The sequence below is a fragment of the Pelecanus crispus genome, chromosome 2, assembly GCF_030463565.1.
Source record: "Pelecanus crispus isolate bPelCri1 chromosome 2, bPelCri1.pri, whole genome shotgun sequence".
NCBI classification, from domain to species: Eukaryota; Metazoa; Chordata; class Aves; order Pelecaniformes; family Pelecanidae; genus Pelecanus; species Pelecanus crispus.
In genome coordinates this window covers 3,762,653-3,789,016 of record NC_134644.1, presented here as the reverse complement: position 1 = coordinate 3,789,016, position 26,364 = coordinate 3,762,653, and the positions used below count along the sequence as shown (strand labels likewise).

The 26,364-nt window shown below is 40.7% G+C and overlaps 1 protein-coding gene across 1 annotated transcript in view; it reads right to left on the bottom strand.

Annotated features, from left to right (window-relative positions):
- OBSCN (obscurin, cytoskeletal calmodulin and titin-interacting RhoGEF) overlaps window positions 1-26,364 on the bottom strand; it is a 190,216-nt gene that overhangs the window by 21,517 nt on the left and 142,335 nt on the right. Inside the window, exons 92-100 of the mRNA XM_075704703.1 lie at window positions 24,602-24,715; window positions 23,520-23,687; window positions 23,141-23,243; window positions 22,424-22,553; window positions 20,682-20,787; window positions 4,026-4,280; window positions 1,428-1,551; window positions 956-1,089; window positions 497-609 (exon numbers count right to left, since the gene is read on the bottom strand). Of these exons, the coding sequence (XP_075560818.1) occupies window positions 497-609; window positions 956-1,089; window positions 1,428-1,551; window positions 4,026-4,280; window positions 20,682-20,787; window positions 22,424-22,553; window positions 23,141-23,243; window positions 23,520-23,687; window positions 24,602-24,715 (1,247 nt within the window). The remainder of the gene's footprint in view (window positions 1-496; window positions 610-955; window positions 1,090-1,427; window positions 1,552-4,025; window positions 4,281-20,681; window positions 20,788-22,423; window positions 22,554-23,140; window positions 23,244-23,519; window positions 23,688-24,601; window positions 24,716-26,364) is intronic.

Below are 26,364 nucleotides of genomic sequence, written 5' to 3'. Positions count from 1 at the left end.
ACACCGGCTTATTTTAAGGGCATGACAATATTCTGATGAATAATAAATTATTTTTCCTTCCTTTCTATGGGATATTCATTCTTTTCAGTCACACTTATTTTACCAATTAGCTGCAGAAAAGGTACAGAGCCTGGAAGTCACATTGACAATTGGAGTAAACCACTCTTAATCCCATCCCTGACCCCAAAACTACAGCACACATCTTGGTGGCTCTCAGGCAGCCAATCTCCCTTCCTGCCCGTCTTGGTCCCCAAAACCACCTTGCTTGCCCTCTCTGTGAAAGGAGCCACAATGACACTGGAGACAACACAGGGTGAGATGCATGGTTGGTGGTTCCAGTGAGAGCTGCAGCTGGTTCAACAAAATCTATAGATGTGACCCAGAATCAGTGTAAGAGGTGTGGGATGGAAGAGCAGAAGAAATTCCGCCACAGAAGTACTGCACTACAGTCCTTTCTGTGGTCCTCACTCTCAGCCAGAGAAAAATCTGCGCTTACCTTAAACCACAAAACGGTAGGCTGAGGGGTTCCTTCAATGACTGCCTGAAATTTGGCATGCTCCCCAGAATTCACCTGCACATCCTCTATTGTCACTTGCATATAGGGAGGACCTGGTGAGACACAAGGGTTTGCTGCATGCACAATACCATCACTTTATTCATTTTGTGCTGATGTGGGTTGAGTTACTCAAATGGGATTTATAGGGATGGCCATTCAGGATATAACATTAGCTTAATGTCAAATCAAGAAATATCACAGCAATATACTTGGGTTTCTTTAAACTAGCATGACTTTTAGGCTTCTTATCTTCATGCTTATCTGTTACTTTTTGTTTAATAAACAGCTACTGCTCAAGAAATTGAAGTATTCAAAAACACAGTCATCAGGAGTTATTACCAAAAGAGAAGACAATGACAATCATGGGATGTGGGAAAGGGAAACAAGGTTCTTTCTTACTTGTTGGGGTCTTCTCCTCAGTCTTATACACACGAGTTCTTTCTGTGGTCTCAATATAAACTTCACTGTGGACATCCCAGACCACATCTCCTTCTCTTCTGTACCAGTCTCCTGCCCCCTCGGTTGGTGAAGTTCTTTCATGAAGCCCAAGACAAAAGATCATTAGATAGTTGAGCACAAATACAGAGATACAGGATAACACCCTGCCATTGATCTGTGTGTTTAACCACCAGACAAATAATTATTTACTTAAAATTAATACAAGAAGAATTTTGTTTTGGGGTAATTAATTTCTCTCCAACCTTTTCTATCCTTCTTGCACAATGCGTGTGTGAACAGGATTCTAAAAATAATAACAAACCTACAAGAATCAGTTCAAGTTACCACCTGCTTCCTCCACCACAGAGGACTTGCTTTTCTTGCAACAAAGTCTGCCACACTCAGAAATCTGTATATTGAGATGGGTATTTACCTGGTAATAGGAACAGTGCGCTCCTGAGTGCTTTCATCTCCAGCAGCTGCCTCTTCATGGGAAGGGCCGGAGCTGGGCTTTGGCACACTTGGTTCTTCAGCTGGCATCTGCCCTTGTGCTTTGTCTGGCAGCAGAAATAGGGCAAGTTAGACACGTCACCTGTGATGGCACACCTGAAACCCCGAGCAAACCTTTGGACCATCTCTAGCCTGCCTTGTGTCAGAACTGAGTCTGTCTGACCTCAGCTGAGTGCAGTCACAGAAGCTAAGAAGAGAATTTGGCCCTTTTGAGAAGACCACATGAAGCAAAGGGCTTGAATAACATCACAGAGACTGAAAGGTGGCACATTGCTGACCAGGCAAAACTAACTTTTCTGTTAGGAAACACACGCAGACAAAAATAGGAAAGCCAGTCAGTAGGGACAAGAAGAAATAGGATGACTGGAAGGATGGCATGGGTTCAATATATCCTTTATAGGAGGTAATTTAACTGTGTGGAGTTCCAGCTCATGGCTGTGATGAAATCATAGGATTGTAGAATCATAGAATTATTTAGGTTGGAAAAAACACTTAAGATCATTGAATCCAACTGTTAACCTAACGCTACGAAGTCCACCACTAAACCATGTCCCTAAGCGCCACGACTACATGTCTTTTAAATACTTCCAGGGATGGCCAGTGTTAGCTTTGTACACATGAATGCTTCAATTAAACTTTGCGCTATGAGAACAGTTCTTGACTCACCGCTGCAATCACAGACAGCATCAGTGAAATGAGTAAGCTTACATCAATGTAAAACTGGTGGTCAAGGTGGGCCCTGGCTGGGGGTACAACTAATATGGAGATAATATGGAGGTATGCTAATATGGAGGACCTGCTGATGTTATAACGCCAGCATTGGTGCGTCTCCACTGGGTTCTTTGAAAATGTCCTCATACAACTCTAAGTTACACCAGAACAAGGTTTGGCATCTGGGGTTTATAGGAAGAAGGAAACAAAAAGATGGTGCAAACAAAAAGACAGTGCAGCTTGATGGCAGTTCAGGTATTGTTCTTCTTTTATTATTACTTATTTTATCAGATATATCTTCAAAAACTGGTTTGATCTTCCATTCCAAAAATGCTTGATTGACTTTTGATACTGACCATTGGAGTTACCCCATAGGATAAAGTGCATCATCTCTTTTTTCATCTGAGGACAAAAGGTTAAATCAAGAAGAGTCTTCTCCCCAGAAGGAAGGGCCTTTCTGGGGAGCACTGCAGGGATGTTTGGTGCTGGCTGGTTTTGGAAGAAAGCAGCAGTTTCTAGAAGTCACATAAAACAGCTCTATTGGGATGGAAAACATGGCTATTCAAGGCATTACTGACAGGGTCAGAGATCCCAGGTTGGTGGGATTGTGCTTTCCTATTGCCAGCACTATCAAAATATTTGCCTTCTTTTTATTCAAAGCATGTGATCATAGGGACAGCCGTCAAGTTTCTACCTTATTAAAATAATTTCACATATTAATAACATGTTTAGTTTTCTCAGATGAAAGGACAGCAAAACCGTCTCATTCACTAGTCTATTATCTCTGTAGTTATGACTAAGGAAATAATCTGCTAGTTGATATTTTACTTATGATTTTTGAGTCATCCCGCTTCACCAGAGGATTATTTTCACAGATGATTGCCTACTAGAAAGGAAAAAAGGTTTTAAAGCCCTGTCAGTTTTTTATGCAGTTATTTTGGGTCTGATTCCATAAAACACTTCTATCCTTGTTAAGTTTTAGACAAGAATATATTTTTTTTTAAACAGCATCTGCAGTTTGAGGGCTGAAGGCTACTTGACGTTGTACTTTTAAGTTGACACTGGTGGAGGACAGTTACTCTGACTTGACACAGAGACAGCTTAGAGAAGTTGCTATGGTGGAGCCAGAAGGAAGAGCAGAAGTGTTGCCACTTATTCATGGGGTTTTTTTTAAAAAAAAAACAATGCAAAGATGAAAGACTTGTTCTCCTGGCAAGACACAGTCACACACATCATTGGTTTCAATCACGTGGAAACTGTTAAGGAGTCTATGAAGGCTCCAGGTCCAGTGAAACACAGGTGAACCTGATGCACCCAACATCCTAGAAAGTCTCCAGCAGTTGATACAGGGGTGTTAAAGACATTTCCAGCTTGTTTATGGCAAACAATAAACAACCTCCCTTACCCACCCTACCAAATAATAATAAAAAAAAGACTTCTATAAAGGTAAAGGAGGGATCCCATCCTACCTTGTCCCACAAAAACCTTGAAGCAAGTCCAAGGTCAAAAGACCAAAGGTGAAAAAATTCCCAATCCCTCTGTTTTGGGCAGGTGATGAACCAAACTCTACTTCAGACACAGTTTTCAAACACCTTCTGTTTCCAGAAGGATCTGCTCCAAACTTGTGTCCAACCTAACCCCAACCCACAGTCCCATGTTTCTTTGGGTCTGAATGTCACCTCTTAATCTGCAACTGCTCAAAACACAACAAAATAGAAAAATGAGTGAAAAAATATCATTATTGGCATGTTCAATATTTTTGTCTCTCTTGACTCCCATAGGACATTTTCCAGATTCATGCCAAACCTACCATGACCTCCAGCACGGGTTTGGGTACTGGCTTCATGAACTAGCACAGAGGACCCAGCTGCTGTTTCTGAATGGTCTGAAGGAACAGACCCAGGAAGGCCAAGGCCACCGGCTCCTCCTTGTATGCCCGGGGGAAGAGTCACCAGCATTGACGCCGAGTCCACGAGTTTCTTTAGAGCTGTCTTGATCTCCTTATCAGCACGCTGAAGCGAGGCCTGGACAGAAGTCTCCATCTCTGACTGTGGGGAAGTCATTCCTACAGACAAGAAGAACAGCTTTTCTCTCTTCAGGGTAAAAAGAAAATAGCAGCATCATCCGACCAGTGGAAATATTTGCAATCATATCATTTTTCCCCTCCTAGAGCACAGAGCTGATGCAGAAATGCTTATTCCAGCAAGAGGGAACGTAGCTAGGACTTAAAATAAGAAGGTTGGCACAACGCATTGCAGAAAGACGTATCTCACCAGATTGAGGACACTGTGCCACACTGCACACACACACCTGGCCTCTCCCCAGACAGCAGACAAAGGATCCATCTCCCAACTCAACCGAACATTGGCTGGTCTATCAAAAATACCTTTATTAAGATCAATGAAATGAACCCAGCGGTGACGCATTGTACTGATACAGACCCTTTGTGTAAGGAGGATGTTATTCTCACAGTGAAGGAGAAGGAGTGAGCAGGTACCGGCCTCATCGGTGACTCTGGAGAAGGGCAGGGGAAAGAAGGGAGGGCTGTTCTGCTTCATGAGCCTGTAATTCTGAGGGGACGGCAGAAAAGCTACTCCTTGCTCTAGAGTAATATATTTGTCCTACTTTACAATATCTGAATATTTTTGCTGGGCTTTGCACTAGAAGATACCTGAGACTTTTAAATTTGTACTGGACTATGCCTTTCCAAGATACTCTAGAAGCAAAGTCACCTGGTCTGTACAGTAATGCACAGTAGTTGTGTATAGGGAAGCATCATACAGAGGAAGATATAACTCCTGCCTCAAGAAACTCACAATCTTCAAGGCAGAGAGAAGACAAAAGCTTCCAAAATGGAATTTTGGAAAATTCCAAATTTGGATGGAAAATCCAAAAATGGATTTTCAAGCATACGTCTTTGCAGAATAGCCACCCAGAAGACAAATACCATGGTCTTATCCCCAGTTAGCGCTGGTAGAAGAAGCTAGGCTGGGGTGGGATCACAGGACCTGATCTGATCCAATCTTCTGCCCAATAAACCTTCCACAAATCTTGAAGAGGCACAATAAAGGGACAGATGATATCAAGAGAAACCCTCAAGTAACCACAAAGACAGACAAAATACATGTCAAATTAAGACAATTCATGATGCGATTGCTTGCCAAGCAAGAGTGCGAACTCGAACCATCATGTGGTTCAAGAAAAAATAAGAGCACTTGAACACAAACAGCTCTGACATTTAATATCATTCACACAGGAGTGTGTCCTGTAGCTGTTTTGATTCTGCTCCTTTCCTGGCCTTAAGAAAGTAAATTCCCATGATAGACCTTAGCAGGTAAAGTTGAAGGCTACGTTTGGATCAGCCCCCTTTGAAGACATCTCACTTGATTTTTGTTTTCAATGTCCTCCCCATGAGCATAGTTATGAAATATTTCAGTTCTGGGTTTGTTGATGGAAAAAGCAAGTTTTGCTCACAAGATATCCCAGACTGCCCATCAGTGTTCATCAGCACTGAGCCGGGTGGAAGATCTTTAAATATTTTCCTAAATCAGTATTTTGATTCTCTGGTGCTCCTCTTGTGATTGCTGCCAACTGGTGCTGTCCTATGAGCTGGGCAGCTGCCAACAAGTGAACTGTTTTTGAAAGGCATGAAACACTCTTAGTGTATCAATGAGAAAATATATTCACAGGTATCTATATACAGGTTATATATAACCACAGTTCTTCCCCATGCTCCTAATACCACCACTTTCCTCCCTGTTTAGGGATGTTACAGACTGTGATTCAAGCTGCTGACCTGGGGAACTTTCATATTAGCTGAGGTAAGTCAAACTAATGCCGCAGTGATGACACACCTGTGCTGAACAGCCTGTTTCCCAATTCTAAAATCTCAACTGTGAACCTTTCCGCCCCACATCTCCTTCAGCCAATAACCCAGAACACAAGACTGACACGTATTTTGAAGCTCCAATTCAGCCTCAGAGAAGGACCCAAGAGGACAAGCATCATTCAGAATGATTGACTCATAGATCTGAGTTGGAAGTATCCCTAAAACCGGGTTCTTTTACTTCAACATTTCTGAAACTGTCCATAAAAAGAGGAGCCAGAGCCCAACTGCATTAATATTCTTGGGTTGCGACACAGCTCCTGCTGATGTCAATGGGAGAAGTGGATGAGCTGATGGACTATCAAGGGCCATGAACAGAGAAGAACACAGAAACCCAGTGAGTTCAGTGAGAGCTGATGCAAGACATTTATTGATATAAACTCAACATCTAACAGCATATCTTGCATTTGATTTTTTTTTCTTTTTGTACCTCAAGCAAACTGAAGTTTCCACTTTATTAATACCCATTTACCTGCAGGAGTTTTAGTAAAACATTCTTTGTATTAAAATTTTTAATATAGCTGTATGTTTTCATCTACAAGAAATAAATCCCCACACGTCTCATTAGTTATCTACATAGTTTAATCACTTATAAGCATAATTTTTAACCTCTAGGAAAATATTTTGAAAGTATATGTAATGAACTTTTCATAAACATTTCACTTTTGGAACAGAGTCCTCCACAGGATTTTTAAAATTCCTTTCAATTGATTCTCTTTTTCTTAAATTTCAAAAGAAAATGTAAACAGATGTTAATTGCTCTAAGCGAATGAATGAAAGTATAGTTATTTCTTCTACAAGCATCTGAACTGCAACCTTGTAGCTTCTTTAGAAAAACCTGAGCATCAACCGCAACAGGAGGAAACCTCCACATTCCTTTACACATCTTTATTATCTTTTGGATGAATATTATATTTTTGAAGACTGTCATAGGGCAGATTCTTTTCTCAGCAGTATCTTTGTAAATCTGAATCAAATCCACTTCCTTCTGTGGAATTATTCTAGATTGATACTGGAATAACTGGGATCAGAATCAGGCCCAATAAAAAGAAATAGTTTTAGTTTTGAAAGTATTTCCCTGTTGCATGTCTGTTACTTTCCAACGTCGAGCGCAATATATGAAAAAAGCACTAATATATATCCATCATATTTCTTAATTATAAAACAAACAGTATAAACTAAGGAGATGTTATAAAAAACGAGAGAGAATAACATAAAAGAAGCTTGATTTCTTTCACCACGTGTAATCACTGGAAAGGGGGTATATGTATCATGAAGGTAGTGCCCATGATGTTACACATAACATCCTGTTTGGATATTGAAAGTAAAAGACTGTGAAATCAATATGTTCATTTTAGTCAGCACATGATCAAGGTGCAGCCACAGAAGGAAAAAAATAATGTACTCTTTTCTACAAGCACCTTTGGCGAATTAAATCCCTGTTAGCGGGAATATTGCCTGGGGGACTCCAGAACAAGCTTCACAATTTTACCTAGCTGTGAAACACTGAGGCAACATCACACATCAACATTTCCAAGGCAGAAACTCACTCAATCCTCTCTCTTCATGCTAGGTAGAAATTCAGCTGTGTCTGAGCATTTCTGGTTTCCCTGTACCATCTAAATGAAAACATTTTCTGTTGTGCAACACAGCAGTGCTACACAACTTGGCTATGTCAAGGTGTTGGGACTTTTCACCCCACCTCTCTGTCAGATAGAGAAGGCCAGTGCTTGGTCCTACTGAGATCAGTGACAAACTCCATCTGACTTCAACTGGGACCAATATTTGGGCCTATGAGCTCATTTCTTTCCAGGGCTGAGCAACTTGTTGAAGGTGCAACATCCATTTTTGGTGAAGCCAACAGGAATGGGCCATGCTCAGTGGATCTTAGCCTTCCCCTCGCAATCAGCGCTCCCGCTGCAAAGCTCCAGAGAAACTCAACAGAAGGCAGTACCTCTACAAGACAGCTCAACGTACATGGTTACAGTAATACAATGCAATTGCTACTGGCAGTGCTTCCAAGCAGCCCAATACATTTTGAACGGATGTATTTTTCAACCAGGAATTTATGGTAAAGATCTCTTTTTTAAAAAAAAAAAACAAACAACTGTCTTTGTGCTCCTGCTACTTTGCTGTAGCTCAGTGGTGAAATCCTCTTAACACATATAAGAGACATTATCCATCAACCTGTTAACGGTAGTGTTTCACCACTGGCATGTACAGGAGACCAAATATTCTTCCAGTAATATTTATTGACAAAGTCCACATTTGTGGTTCTTTGTATGTGTTAGTGTTTGATTATAGATGCAGAAGTAATTTTGTGCAGCACTTTAATCTTACAGTGCACGTTAGGTATATCTATGTTTTAAAATATATGGTTTATAAATCCACTACACTAGAATACAGAATAAGAAAACCTACATCTTTAGACAACTAGGAAGTGGACTTGATAATAGCAGTCATTTAAAAAAGATGGTCTTTTTTTTACTCAACGCAGAAGGGAACAACGAAATCCTTGCTTCCTCAAGTCAGCGGGACTTTCACCCTTGACTTGAGTCAAATGAGGATTTCAATCAAAAGGCCTGAGCAGCCCTTTGCATCCCTAGTAAAAGCAATATTTTCTATATGTTTCATTCTGTGTCAGAAGTTTCAAATAATGTAACCAGAATGTGCATGTTGAAAGGTTTGTGAAGAAATTCTGACAGAGCTAATTGGTGTCAAGAGTGCACAGCAGAGTCAAAGCAGCGTGAAGCTTCATGACCTTTGGGCACACACAGTGACAGGAGATTGCTTTAGCTGGAACCAGTCGTCCTATCTTGGGCTGCTGAAGGATGCTGAAAAGCTTAGATACTTTACTTAGATATTTTCACCTTCTTGCCACACCATAATTTACAAATTGGCACTTGAAATAATTTTTAAGTTCATGGACAAAAATGCACTTATTTGTTTATATTTCTGTCATAGGCAGGAGAATCAGGCTTTTCCTAAACCTATCATCACTGCTCCACTATGGAATGATATATGTTCACCTTGATCAAAACTTTTAAAATTACATACTGTTCTGACAGACATGTTCCCTTTAAGACTGAAAAAGCTCAACATATCATATTTAAATATATTTTCCTCAAAGGTATTCCCTTATACATGTTGCCTTGCAATCTTTGCCACCAATTCCCCTCGCCTACAACAATTTTGATTAGTTTTTTTCTAAAACGCTGCTTTCTTTTGTGTTGAAAATTGTGCTTGTCTACTCAGCTTTGGGAGAGGTCTTCTGTGCTGATGTGCAAGGTAACAGGCTCGCCAACAGTCCCATAGCTGAGGGTTCTTGTGGAAACTTCAGTTTTAAAGCTTGACTGTCCATTGTCTGGTGAGAGCTGGACTTCAGTGCAGAAAGATGGTTTCACTGTGAAGGAGGGACCAGGAGAAGCTGCTGCTGTTGGTGCATGCAGTCCAGGCGTCACTGACACACGGGTATCACTCACATGGAAAGAGATGTTTGAGGGGCCTACAGACTGCACACCGGTTACTCTAGATGCTGACACGAACATGCTCCCGGGAATGGGCTCCTCAAACTGGCTGAAAAATCTTTGCCTGGGCTCGGACACCACAGGTCTCCCCAGGTTCAGCAGCACTGGCTTCCCAATCATTGGCTCGTTAATCTCTGTCTGGAGCACAGAGATCTCGCAGGGTTTGTCTGCTGTATGGTTCTGATCATCACACCCGTAGGTCTCACCTTCTTCAGGAACATAATCTTCAAGATCCTCCAAAGTTAATACTTTGCCATTGTGGGTTAAGATTTTGCGATCCCGGGTGCTAATGTCATCTGTCTGTAGTTCCTCTGGTTCATCAACTATAATGACATTATCCTCTTCTGGAAAGACTTCTTGTATTACTTCAGGTACCCCCTCTTCAACAGGCCAAGATATGTCCAATTCATCTGCCTCCTCTGTAACCTCTGGACTCTCTGGTGAGAACAGAAGTTCATGCTGGTCTGCAGCAGCTGTCTCAAAACTGAAGATCAAAGGCTCACCCCCGCAGGCAAGCAGTGGGGAAGCGACGTCTGACCCGTAGTGAGCACTTGTTTCCTGTGGGAAGCTCTTTCCTTCGGTTCCATAATCCATAAATGAATTATTTCCTAGTTGTTCAGACCCACATGGGGAGCTTCTGTCTTCGTTGCTGACTTGAGGTCCTTCCTGCTCGGTTGCATACGCCAGGGGCTGGATATCAGCTTCAGAGAGACTGTCATTAGGCAAAGATTTTGACTGTTCCACCAATTTATTGTTGGAGTTGTTTGTGTTTGGATCATCTTCTGGGGAACGCCTAGGCCTTGAGCTGGGAAAAGTGAATGTTAACACCTCCGAGTCATCTTTTTCTTGTTTTGCTGGGGAAGAGCCTCTTTTCCTTGCAGGTTTTGGTGTTTTTTTCACCTTGTATTCAATTATTTCTTCCACTTCAAACCATTTGGGCTTTTTCTCTTCCACCTTGGTCTCTATGACGACATCTCTAGCTGCTGCTCCTTGCCTGTCCTCTGGTTCTGTGACATAAAGCATGGGAACAGCAGACTTTGGTGTTGCCTCCTGCTCATGTCTGTGGACGGGCTGCCTGATCTTTGAAACATAAACTGGCTCCGGAGTTGGCTCTGCTCTTGGGGAGCGGGAAGGCGAATGACCTGAAGAAGAACGTGCAGGAGAAACCCTTCCCCTTTGTCTTGGGCTCTTCACCACAGTCGTTATCGTTTCCTCTCTGATGACAGAAAGGGTTGAAATGGAGTTGGCAGGAAGACGAAACTTTTCAGGGAGCCACACTCCATCAGCACATGCCATTGATGGTCAAGGTGCTACAGTGGGGTTAGTTTTGTGAGCACTCCAGCTTTTGGTGAAGCGTGTCATTTTGGAAGGGATACACACGCAACGCACACACCCACATGCCCATCTCCACTTACTTTTCGATCCAGGGAAAATCTCAGTGCCCTTCCCCCAGGTGGATCCTAGCTCCATTAACCTCCCTTGAGTGCATGAATACACGACGAGTATGTCCAGCTGAGAAATGTTCTTCTGGATGCTGCTATATTTCATGTGCTTCTGTTGACCACCTACTATGCTACTTTGGACACATATAGCAGTTTTACCCAAAGATTTTAAATACTCAAGGAGTTTATCCTTTTCCTGAGTATCCTTGGCTAAAATCCTGGCTTCATCAAACTCACTGGCAAAATGCCCCTTATTACAGTAGGGTCAGCAGCTTCCTCTTTTTTAATAAATGTAACATATCTCTATTTTGTTTATTAAAGTCTCTTTTGAGACCAGAGACCTGCATTTTCACATGCAAAACGGTTACATTGAAAGGCCATTAAGCATTTGGAGGCCAGGAAAAGAAAGTTAGAACATTTGCTGCACAAGTCATCGATGCCAAAATGTATTTATTTTTACTCTTCATAATATCATTTTTGCAGACACAGCCTGATCCTACTACCACCAATTGACATAGGAGTACCAAACCAGTCTGGGATGCATGATTATAATTTCTCAGAATATTTCTGCTGGCTTTATTTTAGATTTTTTGACATACCCAAAGCAGTTGGAACTTCTCAGCATCCCTGTATAAATATACAGCTTGTGTCAAAACAATCTTCTGCGCTCATGCCAGGGCAAACTTTGATTTAAATGAGCTACAGATGTAATTGGATCAAATAGCTTTAAAATCTGGTGACAGGAACACCTAAACCCAGACTTCAGTGCTCTTAATTTATAGAATTAATATGCAGTTTTTCCTGCAGATTTTTCAGTGGCATTTCTTACATGGAAAATCTTAAAGGAAAGACCGTTTGCTTTGCAAGCACAAGGAAGCTAATGGTCTACGGTGGAGGCAGCTGGTCCAGTGGAACTAACAGGCAAAGCTGATTTTGTGTCTGTGTTGAGATTCTGTCCCTACCTCCAAGCAATGGGATAAAAAAAATAATTAACTGAAGGGTAACGACAATGGTCTGAACTGGGATTATCAATCAAGACAATAGCTTTTTCATTTCTCTCTTTCTCCTCGCCAGCCTCTAGTCACAGCCACATAGGGCTGAAAGTCACCAGCTCTGCTCTCCTGCCGTCTCTGCTCTGGCTTTGCACTGAGATACAGAGAAGGGTGGAAGGATGCCTTGTGAAAGGAGAGCCCGTTTCTCCTATTGCATTTGTCTAACAATCAGAGAAGACTAATCCTTTTAGATATATTGTAGCCTTTCTCATCTATTGGTCTCGTTTTTGGAGTCTGGTATTGACTCCTCCTATGGAGATCAGATTTCTTTCCACCATCAATCTCTCCCTTTGAGGATGCGGTGAAGTCCAGGAATGGATCAGCTACAGTGAGATTTCATTTCTTCCAGAGCACCCTCTCTTCTACTTCTCATTTCCACTCCTTTACTCTTTCCCCCAAGTTTTCTATAGTTTTACTATAGAGCTTTAAGGTCTATGCAGAGCCTTCATAATGGCCATGGTGCCTTTCTGAATTGCACAAAACTAAATAATTTTAGATAAAGATGAGAATGAATCCATGTGTGCTTGCACGAGACTTTGCTCTACATTGCAAAGTTAAAATGCTTTTTGGGGTTTGGGATTTGCATATACAGACATTGTTCAATCCCATCTCTAAATTATCTGTTATTTTCTGCTAGCAGTTTCAAAGCCGCTTCTGTTCCTCAGCTCACTACACATTAAGGAGAGCTGGAATGTGCCCAAACTTTACCCCATCACTATCCCATTTCCAGCCGAGGTCCACTCTAATGAGTTCATGACTGCATCTGCTAGCAAAAGGAGGTGAATTCTTGTTGTTCACTCATAAATGTACCAACCTCCTTTGGTTGTAGAAAGATGACATTTACTAAGCTTTAGACATGGTCTGTCTCTGAGTGATCCCTTCCTGCTCGTAACTTCCTCAGAATGTTTCTGAACATGATATAAAAAATTATTTCTTTGTTTAGCTACCCCACTGGTATCTGAACCCTGGTCCTTGAGACGGTACAGGCAGAAACACCTTCATTTTCTGGGCTTTGCAGGGTAAAAAGGTCTAATGACTGGAAGTGTTCACTGAACTGACATGCTGAAGAGGGGCAAAGGCAGAACGCTTCCTGCCTCTCCTGTCTGCTTTTTGCCTATTCACGGTGGAAGCTGCTAGGAGGGGGGACATGTCTTCTTATAGGCCACTGCCTCCAAATGGGCTAAGTGCATGGATTGTAACTAATAGTCATCATAGAAAATAATAAAAGACATAAAAGGTAAGCAATTCTTAACAGTATTTTAGCTGTCATTTCACCCATCCTCCTCACCATCTAATGAAAGTAAAAAAAGTCAACTTTAGCATCATGTCCAAGTCAAGGACTGATTTAGCAATATTACAACTCTTAAGGGAATGCATTTCCCCAAAATATCCATTGTATTGTTACCTACTATCATTAGGACATGATTTCAATAGCTTGGAGGTACTCCAATACTTGGAATACTTGAAGGCTTACCACAGAAGGACAATGTCCCCCTTCCAGCACATGAAACAATTTTATTATGTATTTGTTTAGGATACTTAACAACAAGAAGATACTTTAAGATTTTAATGGCTGATGAGCTTCTGGTCTACATATGACTAAGAAAGTACTGCTTTTTGCTGCAATTAATCTTTATCTGTTATAGACACCCAATATAAACCAGGCTCAAAGTATCCAAAAAGCCCAGGTAACTATCAGGAAAAAATGTAATGTTAGAAATATAGAGACAGAAGGGTATAAAAATGTGTATCTTCCTTCTGCTTCATCATAAAAGACTTTCCTGAAGAATTTAAAACAGAAAGCCAGAAGAAATCACTGTAAGCTATGAAGTACTTGTTATATTTGTACATTTTTTTCAAGTAGCCAGTTCTCAAAGCTGGTTTCTTTTCAACACTGAGAGTCAGACTACTTTCTTGAGCTCTTGTGCAACTCCAGCAGTATCCAATGGAATTTTTTCACACATTATACTATTAAAAAACTGACCCAGGCTGTGTCTAACACCAGTGCTGCTATTTTTTAAAAGGGATAGTAAGATTTTTTTTCAGGTGGTCACTTTGCATAGCACAGAATACCATGAGATTGGTGGGATGGGAATGAACACTCTTGCATGGCCAATAAACACAAGCTTGTTATTGGATCATGCATAGGCAGCAAGGCAAAACACAAATGTTACAAAAAAAAAAAAAAATCAGCACTTACATGATGATGGTTTTCTTGGGCACTTTAGTCTCTTGTTCAGTGACTACAAAGAAAACAGTATGAACAGCATGGGGTTAAAGAAAGGCAAAAGCTGAAATGATTAAATTAACTTTGCTCAGTTAATCAAAATAAACTGGAGTGAAAAAAACAACTGTACCATCCCATCCATGCTTTCTGTGGTTATTTCCAGCATCATATTTAGTGTTTCTGACCAAGAATGAACAGTCAGAGTACTCTCTGAACAGTGAATTATTTAGCTTTGAAATTAAGTATTTTGTGGAGAACAATATTGCAAAATCTCTTTATTCTACCATGAGATTCTGACATTTTTGTTTGGCAGGTCAAAGCTAGAAAACAAGGTCTTTTTTTTTTTGGTTTGGGGTTTTTTTGTTTGTTTGTTTTTTGTTTTCCCCTATAAGAAGGTAGTGATGGTGTGAGAAACCTGAAAATGCCTTGATCTGGAAAATCCTTGACAGCTGAAATTCTTTAATCTGTGATTTCACTTACTAGAAAAAGAATTTCCCCAAACACTGAACAGTTTCCAAGCTTTTGTGGACTAGATGCAAAATCCAAGCGGATAACAATGAAAACTAAAATCATTATCATCAGTACAGAAAATCAGCATCAAAAAAAAAAAACAAAACCCTAGGAACGCCAGGAGAGCCCTGGAACACACCTATGTCTACTCCATCTCTTTTTTGCTATAATTTGCAATTCTTCCTCACCTTTGTCCCATAACAAACTAGAAGCTGTTGATGCATATCAAGATCAAAACAGTAGTAATGATTTAATGATTTTGTAAATATTTCTTAAAATTGACATTTTTAAAAATAAGAAAGACACCATTTGAAGAGCTAATAGAGATTTTCAGCAGGTTCCCATCCTATCTGTTGGAATATGAATAAAATTAAGACACTTTAAACCAGACTGTTTTGAACACACTTTGAACTGCTGAACCTATCTGAGATGTAGAAAAAACAACAGCAAGCTCCACTTTTTATTTAATAAACTAGTAAAGTTTCTAAAAAAACCCCTTAATTTAATCTCAAAGTAATTTTTCCAGCAATTGGTTTGCAATCTTCCAGCCAGCCTATAATAAATAAGCTCTGGTAATTTTCAGTTGGTACAATTGAAAGTGAACTGCAACTTAAAAATACGTCTATAAAATCCCAAACGGTTCTTGCCCAGGGAACTTGTAGTGTCTGTGTTATTTGTTTAACAACTTATGATTAGTGCTGATGTTTTCAATAGTGTCCTAAAACTGCACCGACTGAAAATTAAAAATACACTTACAATATTAGATGGAATAGTTTAACCTAATTTTCCTTCCACTTAACTTTCACGGGCTCTCTTCTGCAGCTAGGTGAAACAACAAATCCCACCATAATAAAAAAGAATTTTGTGCAAATGTTGATGTTGATACCTGACCAAGAGCTGTATGTTTTCTTTGCAGAGCCTCGTCTCATCTATGCATGTAAAAATCTGGAATAATTTCCGATAGAGTCAAAGGAGTTACTGCAGAATTAGGTGGGTTTAAAAGAAATCTGTTTGTAAATTAGAGTTTATAGTGTACTGGGTAATTAAGGAGCAAAATTCCTTTCAAATGTTTATCTCTGAACACAGTTACAATATAACCATTTACCTATCCGTAATTAATATGTTTTAAATAACTCAAAACCTTTTTTAAATGGTGGAATGATAATTATACAATGATGGAGGATGAACTGAGTGCTCAAACAATTTACTGCACCCAGGTTAGAAATTTTCCGTGGAATTTTTAAACCCTTAAATCAATATTGTGCCATGTTTACATAACTTTAGAAAATCTCATCAAATAATATCATGAGATTAATCCATAAGCAGCAAGAGTATCAGTTCTGATGTAAAGAGGGATTAATTAATTTGATTATACACCTAAAGATAGATGGTTTATACAGTTATTATAACAACTGTATTTATATGATAATTAAATATGTACTTAATGAAATCCCCCAATGTCTATAAGAGGAAGTCTCTTTAATGTCCACTCTATCAACGCCTGTTGTTGCAGTCCTCCCAAATGACAGCACTGCAATATTTCTATGTGTGGCAGATGTCAAAGGGAATCAGTATTCAAAAGTTCAGCAAGCCTGGGATGAGAAAGCTGTAAATGGCACAGAGTACATGGGTCCTGATGACTTGCAGTTTAGTGCATGACAGATCAATTGTATATGTGCTGTCCGAGGTGTGAGGGAGGATTTAAGCAACCCTATACGAAGGATAGAACCACATGAAAGTAGGATGAGAGAATTTGTTTTGTTTTGTTTTTCCCCCCCGAGAGGAAAATATTCTGCATCCGGTTTAGCACCGGATTTATCATTTCAACTTGTTCAATAGCATTTTAGGAAAACAGCTTTGCAAAGCAGGAGCCCCTGATAAGCAGGTTAAAAGCTGTAAGCATTAGGATCAGCCAGTGCTTCTATAGGACTAGACTCCTCTTTGGTTAATACGTTAAATCATTGACTTACAAGTGATGAAACATTTAGGATAAGTCAGTTCTTGTTGCTCTGAATGGATGAAAGGTGGTTTCTGGCCTTTATTACAAGCTTTAAGTCTGCTTTCTCCACTCACAGAAGCATAAACCTATTTTTCCTGCACAGTACACACTGCTGCAATAAACCACGGGAGCACTGCTCTACTTTCACCCCAATTCTGCTACGCTTAGGCCATTAATCTGCAACAGGGGATACACAAATCTGACGTGAACTGCTAAAGCTAATCTTAAAATGAGCAGTTCATGGACACAACACTCTTTCCTAAATTGTGTGAATGAAATGCAAGTGTTTTGCACTCTCTCTAAAATAAAAAAGGCTCCACTTCTGCAGCGACTGAGATGGCTGTAAAGGCAGATTGTGCTCTCTTGAATTTGCAGTGAAAACCACGTGGCCAGCCCAAAACCGAGACTAACCGATGATGACAACAGAATAAAAATAACAACATAAATATCCTAACCATCACCCCAGCCAGGGCACTTCAGAAAGGTCAGGGGGACAAAATCCTATCCCCTATTTCTTCAGTAAAAGGATAGCACGAAGAGATCTAAAGCTCTTCTCTGTTTTAAAGCAATCTTCAGTCTGAGCACCTCAATTTTTAGCTTTTCCCTGCAAGGTGGGTATTACCAAACACAGCCACTAAATGACTTGCCCAAAGCTCTGCATGAGATCTAAGGCAAGACAATGAAGAGATTCGTGTTGCCTGGCTGTAACTGCACCAGCTCTTTTTCTTTATGGTTTTACTTGTCTCCGCTTGTGTGGCTGATTCCTTCCCCTGCAATCAGCTATCTCATTGTATGTCCTGGACCTGCCCGCTCAGGTGAGAATGCAACACCTTTCAAAAACACTGGGCTTTGTTTTTCTTAAAAAATGAACAAGTTAGTGAGCCTGGGATGAACGAATCACAACAGTAACATGTTAAAAAGGGATGCCAGAGCACATCAGCCCAGATCTGCAACGTAGGTTAAGCAGCAAGGTGCAAAGCAGACCGTCAACTTGAGGTCAAAAAGAAAGATCTTCTTTTGGTCACACTTTTTTTTAAGTGTCTACAATTCTTCCAATATCCACAGAAAAGGGATTTTTAAAGCAGCTCTCCATTGACTTCAGTGCAGCGACCAGGTGTAGCTGAAGGCAGCACTCAGCATTTCAGCCTTGCAGCCCAAGCTGTGGGTGCTCGTAAGGGGACCCCTTAGTCCAGTGGTTTCCATCCTTTTTGGATTTGGTCCTTCCAATGGACCAGCAAATCCCCATAGTGTGAATTTAAACCTAATGACAAGAAGCTCATTTTTGAGACCCATGGTGTTAGACTGTGGACCATCACTGACTGCGGGTCAGGGCTCGTAAACCACTGTACTAATGGTATCCCAAATTGTGACAGTAGGTTTGGTTCAATATAATAAACAGTACAGAAAGGCAGGAGGATGAAAACTAAAATAGTTGCAACTAAAGGCCCTTGGGTGCCTCAGAAGACTCTGACAATAGTAATTTCGCAGAACCAACGATAAATTGGGTAAAACTTAGACCCACTGTGCAGGTGAGCTAGGAAACAGACACAGTATCTATTTTCTGTTGTAATAGCACCACACAGCAGTAATGTTGTCCTCTTGGTGAAGTTACAAATAATTCTAAGGATGGAAAGAGAAAGCCTTCATGAGATCCATCCGTCCTCCAGTTCTTTGCCAGATGAGCCTGATTTTTCCATAGGTAGTTCAAGGCTGGTTATTGATTCTCAAGAAAGCAACGAATTCCCTCCTCAGTCAAGTGCATTATGCCAACTGCATCCCTGATGCGATTCTGCTCAGAATAATCCTCTTGCTCCATGGATGACCCTGCTCTTTGCTCCATTGTTCTGAAGCAGCTCGCTCGCTCTTTCTCCCTGGAGGTGACTCAGGGATCTATTTCTTTCCCTATTACCGAGTTCAAGTAATTGCACATCTTGGATCAAAAACTATTTCAAAACATTTCTGAAGCTTCCAGGCAAACTCCAGTTACATTTCTTCAACCCAGCTCATGAAATTTTTTATTTATGACTGCGGGAATTACAGCACATGAGTAATTAGGGGCTGAACATATACATTTGCAACCCCAAGAGCTGAACAATGCTCCTACCACTGTTCTACAGCCTTTGTTTGTTTTTATAACTTCTGCCTTGGTACGAGGGAACTTCATCAAGATGTGCCACCCTAACAATGATTTGTTTGTGTTCCTCTACATCCTGCATACAACTTCTTTTTCTCTCTGTAGGGCTTAGCAAAGACAAAGCATTCAAGTACTTCAAGGTTTATTCTGCTGAAACAATTATAGTGTTGCTCTGCTACTAACACCATTCTCCCTGTAATGATTTTGAATGATTTGATGGTACTCTGGAAAAGGACTACAAAGAAAGCAAGCATAAAACCAAGACAAGCAAGTACATAGATCAGGATACTAATCTTAACAGCCTGTTGTGTCTGAATCCTCTTAACATAATAATACATTAGTGTCTACAGAGGACTGGCCTAAAGGTCCATCCAGACCAGGACCCTGTCTCAGACAGGGCCAACAGCAGAAGCCTACGGAAAATGATGAAAAAAATACAAGTGGAATACCATTTTCCCTGAATATTTCTCTAAACTCCAGTCATTTGCTGCTCAGCAGCTTCTTGAGTCAGAATGCCTTTGTATTTGATGGCTCTCACTTGAATGTTGATAATAACAATTATCCCCTGTCAAAAGCACACTTGAACCCCTGTTATTATCACAAGACAATGTGAAAACACTGAAGATGAGGAAAGAAGGTCCTACAGCTGTTAGCAAACCTTGGGCTTTTGTTGGCCATGTCTCCACTAACCATGTCTGGGACAACTCTCTGACACCAAGGTTCACTGCCATGGAATGGCCTATGCCGATCTTGGTCCTCTCTCTTACCCTCCAAACCAGTAAGCTATCTATTATCTATTATAAATGGTCCTTTGGCTATATTATCTCCTGAACCACTGCTGGAAACTGCTCAAGAGAGGCAGCACTGGCTGGCCCATGCTCAGCCAGCCAAGGGCCCTTCTAAGATGTACAAAGAACCAATTTCCTACACCAGGAAATGTTCCTTATGCAGATGTAGCTGCTGATTTAAACTCCCTTGTGATGGGTTTATAGCAAGCATATCTAACACACTGCTTGTGGAAATCCCTTTGATAAGAAGGTAACTTTAGGCAGTATATCCTAAAGATGTTAAGAGATGTGGTTTTGGATGGATTTAAACTCAGTCCATATCACCCTACCAATTCGGGTGAAATATGCAGAAAAAAAAAGGAATAGCCTCTATGACTATGTGGTGTGTAATACCTGAACAGTCCTAGATACTGGATGAACTAATATTGCTCAGGATGTGCTGCTGTCAGTTCTGCTTTCTCAGTCATTCTGGGTGGTCTTCAATGGTATTTCAGAAATGATCACAATATGCCTGCAGCTTTACTTACTGGCCCCTCTTTTTTCTCAGTGGCATGTAACTCCTGTTCTGCCAGGCTGACACACATTTTCTAGTATTCCAACAGGAATAGAAACATTTTTATTGCACTAGTGGTGGTGTGACATACCCCTCATTTGCTCCTCCTTTTTCATATAATGCATTTATGAACATTATATGATGAAGTTGATTTGCCAGGTTTGGAAATCAACAGATGGTGATGGGTATAGAGCTGAGCTGCAGTATACCCATGCACATCTTGGTAGACATACAGATACGCATACACCAACAATCAACATGGATAAGATGGCAAATGTATTCGATCCTCAATGAGATGGTTTTAGAGTAACTCACTGACATACTTACGGAGCTGGTCAGGGATCATACCTTCTATGGTAATGGCTTGGTCTCCTCTCCTCTCCTGGGTCAGGGCTGCAGCACTGTGGTGGTAAAGTTCTGCTCCACTTTTTGCAGACCCTAATCTGTTCACCAGCTAAAGAAAATCATGCAGTATCAAATGAAACACAGGACGTTTTCATATAATAAACCCTTCCTATACTACATTACAAATTCATTGCAATTACATGACAACAGAAACAGGTGAAGATGTGACCCCAAACCTGAGCAAGAGCTTGTATGAACACATTGCTGCTCAGTAGAGTTCATAATAATATTTTACCACAAATGACTCACTGTCCTGGTTTCGGCTGGGATAGAGTTAATTTTCTTCCTAGTAGCTGGCATAGCGCTGTGTTTTGGATTTAGGATGAGGAGAATGCTGATAACACGCTGATGGTTTAGTTGTTGCTCAGCACTGCTTATGCCAGTCAAGGACTTTTCAGCTTCCCATGCTCTGCCAGGGGCACAAGAAACTGGGAGGGGGCACAGCCAGGCCAGCTGACCCAAACTGCCCCAAGGGCTATTCCATACCATATGACGTCATGGGCAGTATAGAAACTGGGGGGAGCTGGCCAGGGAGCAGCGATCGCTGCTCGGGAACTGTCTGGGCATCAGTCGGTGGGTGGTGAGCAATTGCATTGGGCATCACTTGCTTTGTATACTATTATTATTATTATTATATTGTTATTATTACTACTATCCTACTATTTTACTTTACTTTATTTCAATTATTAAACTGTTCTTATCTCACCCCAGGAGTGTTTCTCACTCTTACTCTTCCGATTCTCTCCCCCATCTCATTGACACTTGCACAGACAAGTTAGGGCACATCAGCTAACTTAGTTATTTGCAGTTTGCTGTGCAGCCTGTGACTTGGTCCTGAGGTAGCTCTGTCTCTACCAACAGGCACAGATTCCTGCTGTATGGCGTTTAAGTGGTAAAGAGGTTGGTTTGTTTATCATCCATTAATCAACTGAATCTTACTCAGCCAAGGGAATACTGGACCTTGGGATCTTAGCTAATGGGAAATGCAAGGTAATGTGATTTTGCTAAAATTCTAGTAGAAGTCGTTAAATTATATCAAACTTCCTAAAAATTTCTGTGGAATAACTGTGAAGTTGCTGTGAGCTGAACTGTTTACCATGGGTCACCTGGACGATGCTAATTTCCTAAATCAAGGTCAATTCTCTTTTTATTGCTGAGCCCTGAGAGCTTATTACTATTTTATTACAATGAATGCATAGGCTATGACTAATTTTTAGAAAATATTTTACAGCACATTTATTTTAATTTATTAGATACTTCCACGTATGCTTGCTAAATAAACAGGAATTTGAATGGTTTACATGTCCATTTAGATTTAATTTCTTTCTTGTGGCTTTGGATGTCTTTGTAGTGGCATGAATCTGTTTTAATTTAAAGATGGTCCAGAAACAAAACGTCACATCAGAACGGTCCTAAACTTTGTAAGATATACCTCTAGAGATCTGGATCTGAATTTAAGCTACAGAACAAGCTCACTCAATTATTATTATTTGAACCACCAAACTCTAAGGTCAGAATAGTCTGAAGCTTTTCGATATTCACAATTTGTATAAACTTTTTTGATATGGCAGGCGGCAGCAATTACTCAGTCACTATTCTCATGCAATGGATCTCTCCCTGTAAAATGAATTTTCCTCTACCTGTGTCATGTCAGACAGCAGATCTTGAAATCTCTCCGAACTTACCTCACATTCATAGTGTCCCATATCTTCATTGGAAGGGTTCTTGACCACCAGGACTATTATGCCACTCCGTGGTTCACTGAAAGTCTGGTATTTACTCGTGTCTTTCAACAGTAGACCATCTTTGTACCATCTGCATGTGGAAAACACCGAGTATAAGCCAGGAAAAAATATGCAGTGTCAAGAAGTCCCCAGCTCACTGATCCATCTATCAGACCAGTGGGCAAACAACTCAAGAATTAATCATTAGACAAAAGTTTGGATCCTGGAAGATGGGTCTACAGGTGGGTAGGTCACACGTGGATACTGAACTGCACAGGTTTATGAGATTCTTCTCAAAAAATCTCATGCAGGCAAAAGGGCTTCTAATCATGCAAAGCTATGCTGAGCTTTTTGTCAGAATACCCCAGACTAGTTGCTGATAAAATAAATTCAAGTGTAAGAGAGGGAGGATAAAGGAACGATAAAATGTTGTCAGGGCATTAGATCTGATACAGTCCTATGGCAGTTATTACCTGTAGGTATTTCTTTTCAGTTGCTAGCTAGAATAAATTGCTGAGAATCTCAGGAATGTTGGGATTGGGAAGAGCCAGCTTTGGGATGGGTTTAAGGTGGAAGACACAGAGAAGAAAGGGTCATAACCTTGAAAGTGCAGGAGACTCTTCTGACCATGCAAAATGGGAAAACAGGTTTTGTTCCAGTGTGGCTTGAAGAACTGACCTGATTTGAGGCCTAGGTGCTCCTTCGATAGTACAGGTAAACTGAGCATCTTCGCCCTCCACAAAATAAGCATTTCTAACCTTGTTCACAAACCGTGGTGGCACTGCAAAACAAGGATGAACGTAGCTAGTAGCCGGAAATATGACCGGATACGAAGGATGTGTCCCTGACCAGATAATTCTCATGATGTCTGCAAACAAGATACTAAAGACCAATTTTTTTTAACCTAAGAACAATTGACTACACCTGTACATCAAATAAGTTTTTTAAAGTATTATCTAGTAGATGTTATACAGAACTTCTGGAATGTCTTAATATTCATGTTTAAGGTATTACATAGCAAACCCCTTTAAAACAATGCATCTGTGCAGGACTTTACCTTGAACAAGTATCTTTCCTAAGGTACTGGCATTTCCAGCAGGACTGGAAGCAAAGCACATGTACTGTCCTGAGTCAACACCTGTTAGGTTGTCCAAGATCAATGTGCAGGAACCGTCAGGATCTTCTATTATAATGTGATGGGGATCCACCTCCACAGGCTTTCCATCTTAAAGATAAAGAGGAAAAAATTCTTTGTAAAAAGTTTAGTATCAATTATGTTATCTCCTTGGGAATTTCATCCAGCTTTTTGGCTTGAGAGGACCGAGAGCTATGTTTGCTTTATTGCAGCTGATGTTGGTAGTTGAGGAATGAGCTCTTCATCTTCCTCCAGCTCTCTGCAAAACATCCTCTGGGCAAAGCACTGTTGAGGGACCTCATACGTCATCAATCCTCATTTAAAAGTGAAATTCCCCCAGAATATGTGCTGTGCAGTTATAGCTCTGATTTGCTAGCCAAAGGAACACTTCCACAGTGACTGTAAACATGCAGAACAGATCTTTACAAGGTGTGAACTTAGAGCAAAGCTGTTTCCTCTGCAACACAGCAATGCTGGGGAAAAGAGTATGTCTGCACAGCTGCCTGTGCTATGACATAGAATCATAGAATCATAGAATCGTTTAGGTTGGAAAAGACCTTTAAGATCACCCAGTCCAACCATTAACCTACACAATCAAATCCACACTAACCCAGTTAAGGGTAGACTAGACTAAACCATGTCCCCAAGTGCCACATCTACCCGTTTTTTGAACACTTCCAGGGATGGTGACTCCACCACCTCTCTGGGCAGCCTGTTCCAATGGAAACATCTGGACTAGTTCAAACAAGTTGTTCATTTACTAGAAGTTATTTAACTGCCACAAGGTGTGGGTTTATACGGGCTAATAGGCAAACCTGAAAAAGCAGGGTATATTAGCTCACAGGAAGATCTACGTTACTTGGGTTGTTTAGTAGCTAACTTTAAGACTAGACTTGGGTATCTCTAGGTGGTCAGCTTTTAGATTACCCACTAACCAATTAGCACAAAGCAATACAGACAGACAACAAATTTGGAGGATGCATTTCATGACTTGCTGCTCATACCTTTGTACCAGCTGACAGATGGCTTGGGAGCTCCCATAACTTTGCAAGCCAGCTTGACTGTCTCTCCCAGCTCAGCTGTACAATCTGCCAGTTCTTCCTCAAAGTCTGGAGGTACTGAAACATCAGAATAAGCGTGTTAGTCCAGAGGATGGGGGCTCTTTCCATAGGATGGCTGCTACGAGGCAAGATAAGAATAGGGACAATTTTTGCAAACCTGTGAGGTTCAGAATGGAAAACTGAACAGAAAATTTTAGCAGCTAATGACTTTCCAGGTGACATGCTGTCCTGGATTATCTGAGACTAAATTCAGTCTGTCAAATGTCTGTTGCTGGCTATAAAGATGGACCATAAAAAAAAAAAAAAAAGGATTTGTTGCTGATCTGGAAGCATTTTAGGCCATGATTTTAATAAGAACATCTATTATTCAGACACCACACAGCTGTCACAGTTAAGATAATTCCCCAATTAAAATGCACCCTTGATATCCAAACTAGTATTCTGTTGGTCTCCATACAATAAAATCTATGCTTTGTTAAGGGACTTTTTTTTTTAATTTATTACTACCATATGAAACTATGCAAAATTATTCTCATAGTCTTCCTCATTAGAACACCTCACTAAAAGCACAAAAATAAAATGCCCAGACTTGTTTTCAGTGTATATACACTAAAATCAACTCTGTTCCAGCATTTTAAGATGCCAAATTTCCTTATTCTGTAAAGGACACATTTCTAGCTTATACCCGGACGATAAAAATCTAATGTCCCTGCTGATAAATTTTGTGGATAGAAGATTGGTGGAATCGCAAATGACAGTGAGGACAAAGCAGCCTGAATGACAAGATAAAAATCCAAAGCAAACCCATGTGCCCAGATACAGCAATGTAAGCCAGAAGTCGAGTGGAGGATTCGGAACCCAACAAAGTCACAGGGGGCTTTATACTGGTATGAGTAGGACTCCAGGTCAGGTCCTGAGACTGTTTTTGCCACCGGAGTCTGGTGCTCGTCATGCAGTGGGACAGGGCCTTTGTCACCAAATTCTGTGGTCATCTACCCTTTTGCAATCCCTGCCAGATCAAATGCATCTCTAGTGCCAGCTCTGCAATTTGTGTTTTAGAAGTTTCAGTAACGTGTTTCTTTTCTCCAGTGATGCACATTTTCTGGGCTGTTTTGCTGGAAAACAACATCCTCTGCTTATTGAAAAAAACGTATGAATATGAAGACAGGGGAGCTGAGCAACCACTTCAGCCTCTGACTCTTGATCCTCCATCAAAGGCAATCCACATCACTTGAAACAGCCAGGGATAGCCAGCTCTTCTCAGCTCATCCGCCTGTGTTTTCCACACTTGGGTTACAGACACTGAAGAGTAATTAGAAAGTTACTCATTTGCTCTGGTATTCCCTCAAAATCTGTACAGGTCCTGTGGGACCTCTGTTGTGTAAATTTAATCTCTTTAGTTATACACAGTCTTGGCTGTCTCGACGGTAAATGGAGAGATTCCAACACCACTGTCCCATCCTGATAAAGGTGCCTTCCCCAGCTCAGGTGGAGGACCTAACACTTCTATAATCATTCCAGTTAAAGCTTATTGCGTGCTGTCAAGTCACAGGAGTCATTTACAGCAGTCTTTGATGTGATTAAAGGAAAACCTCCAACCCTAGTTCGGTTTAAGAGGTGGCAGATGACCCTAGATAGTTTCTCTCCCTCTTTTGCTAATCTCCTCCCTGAATCAGGGAGACCACCCAAGAAAAAACAAGGAGTTT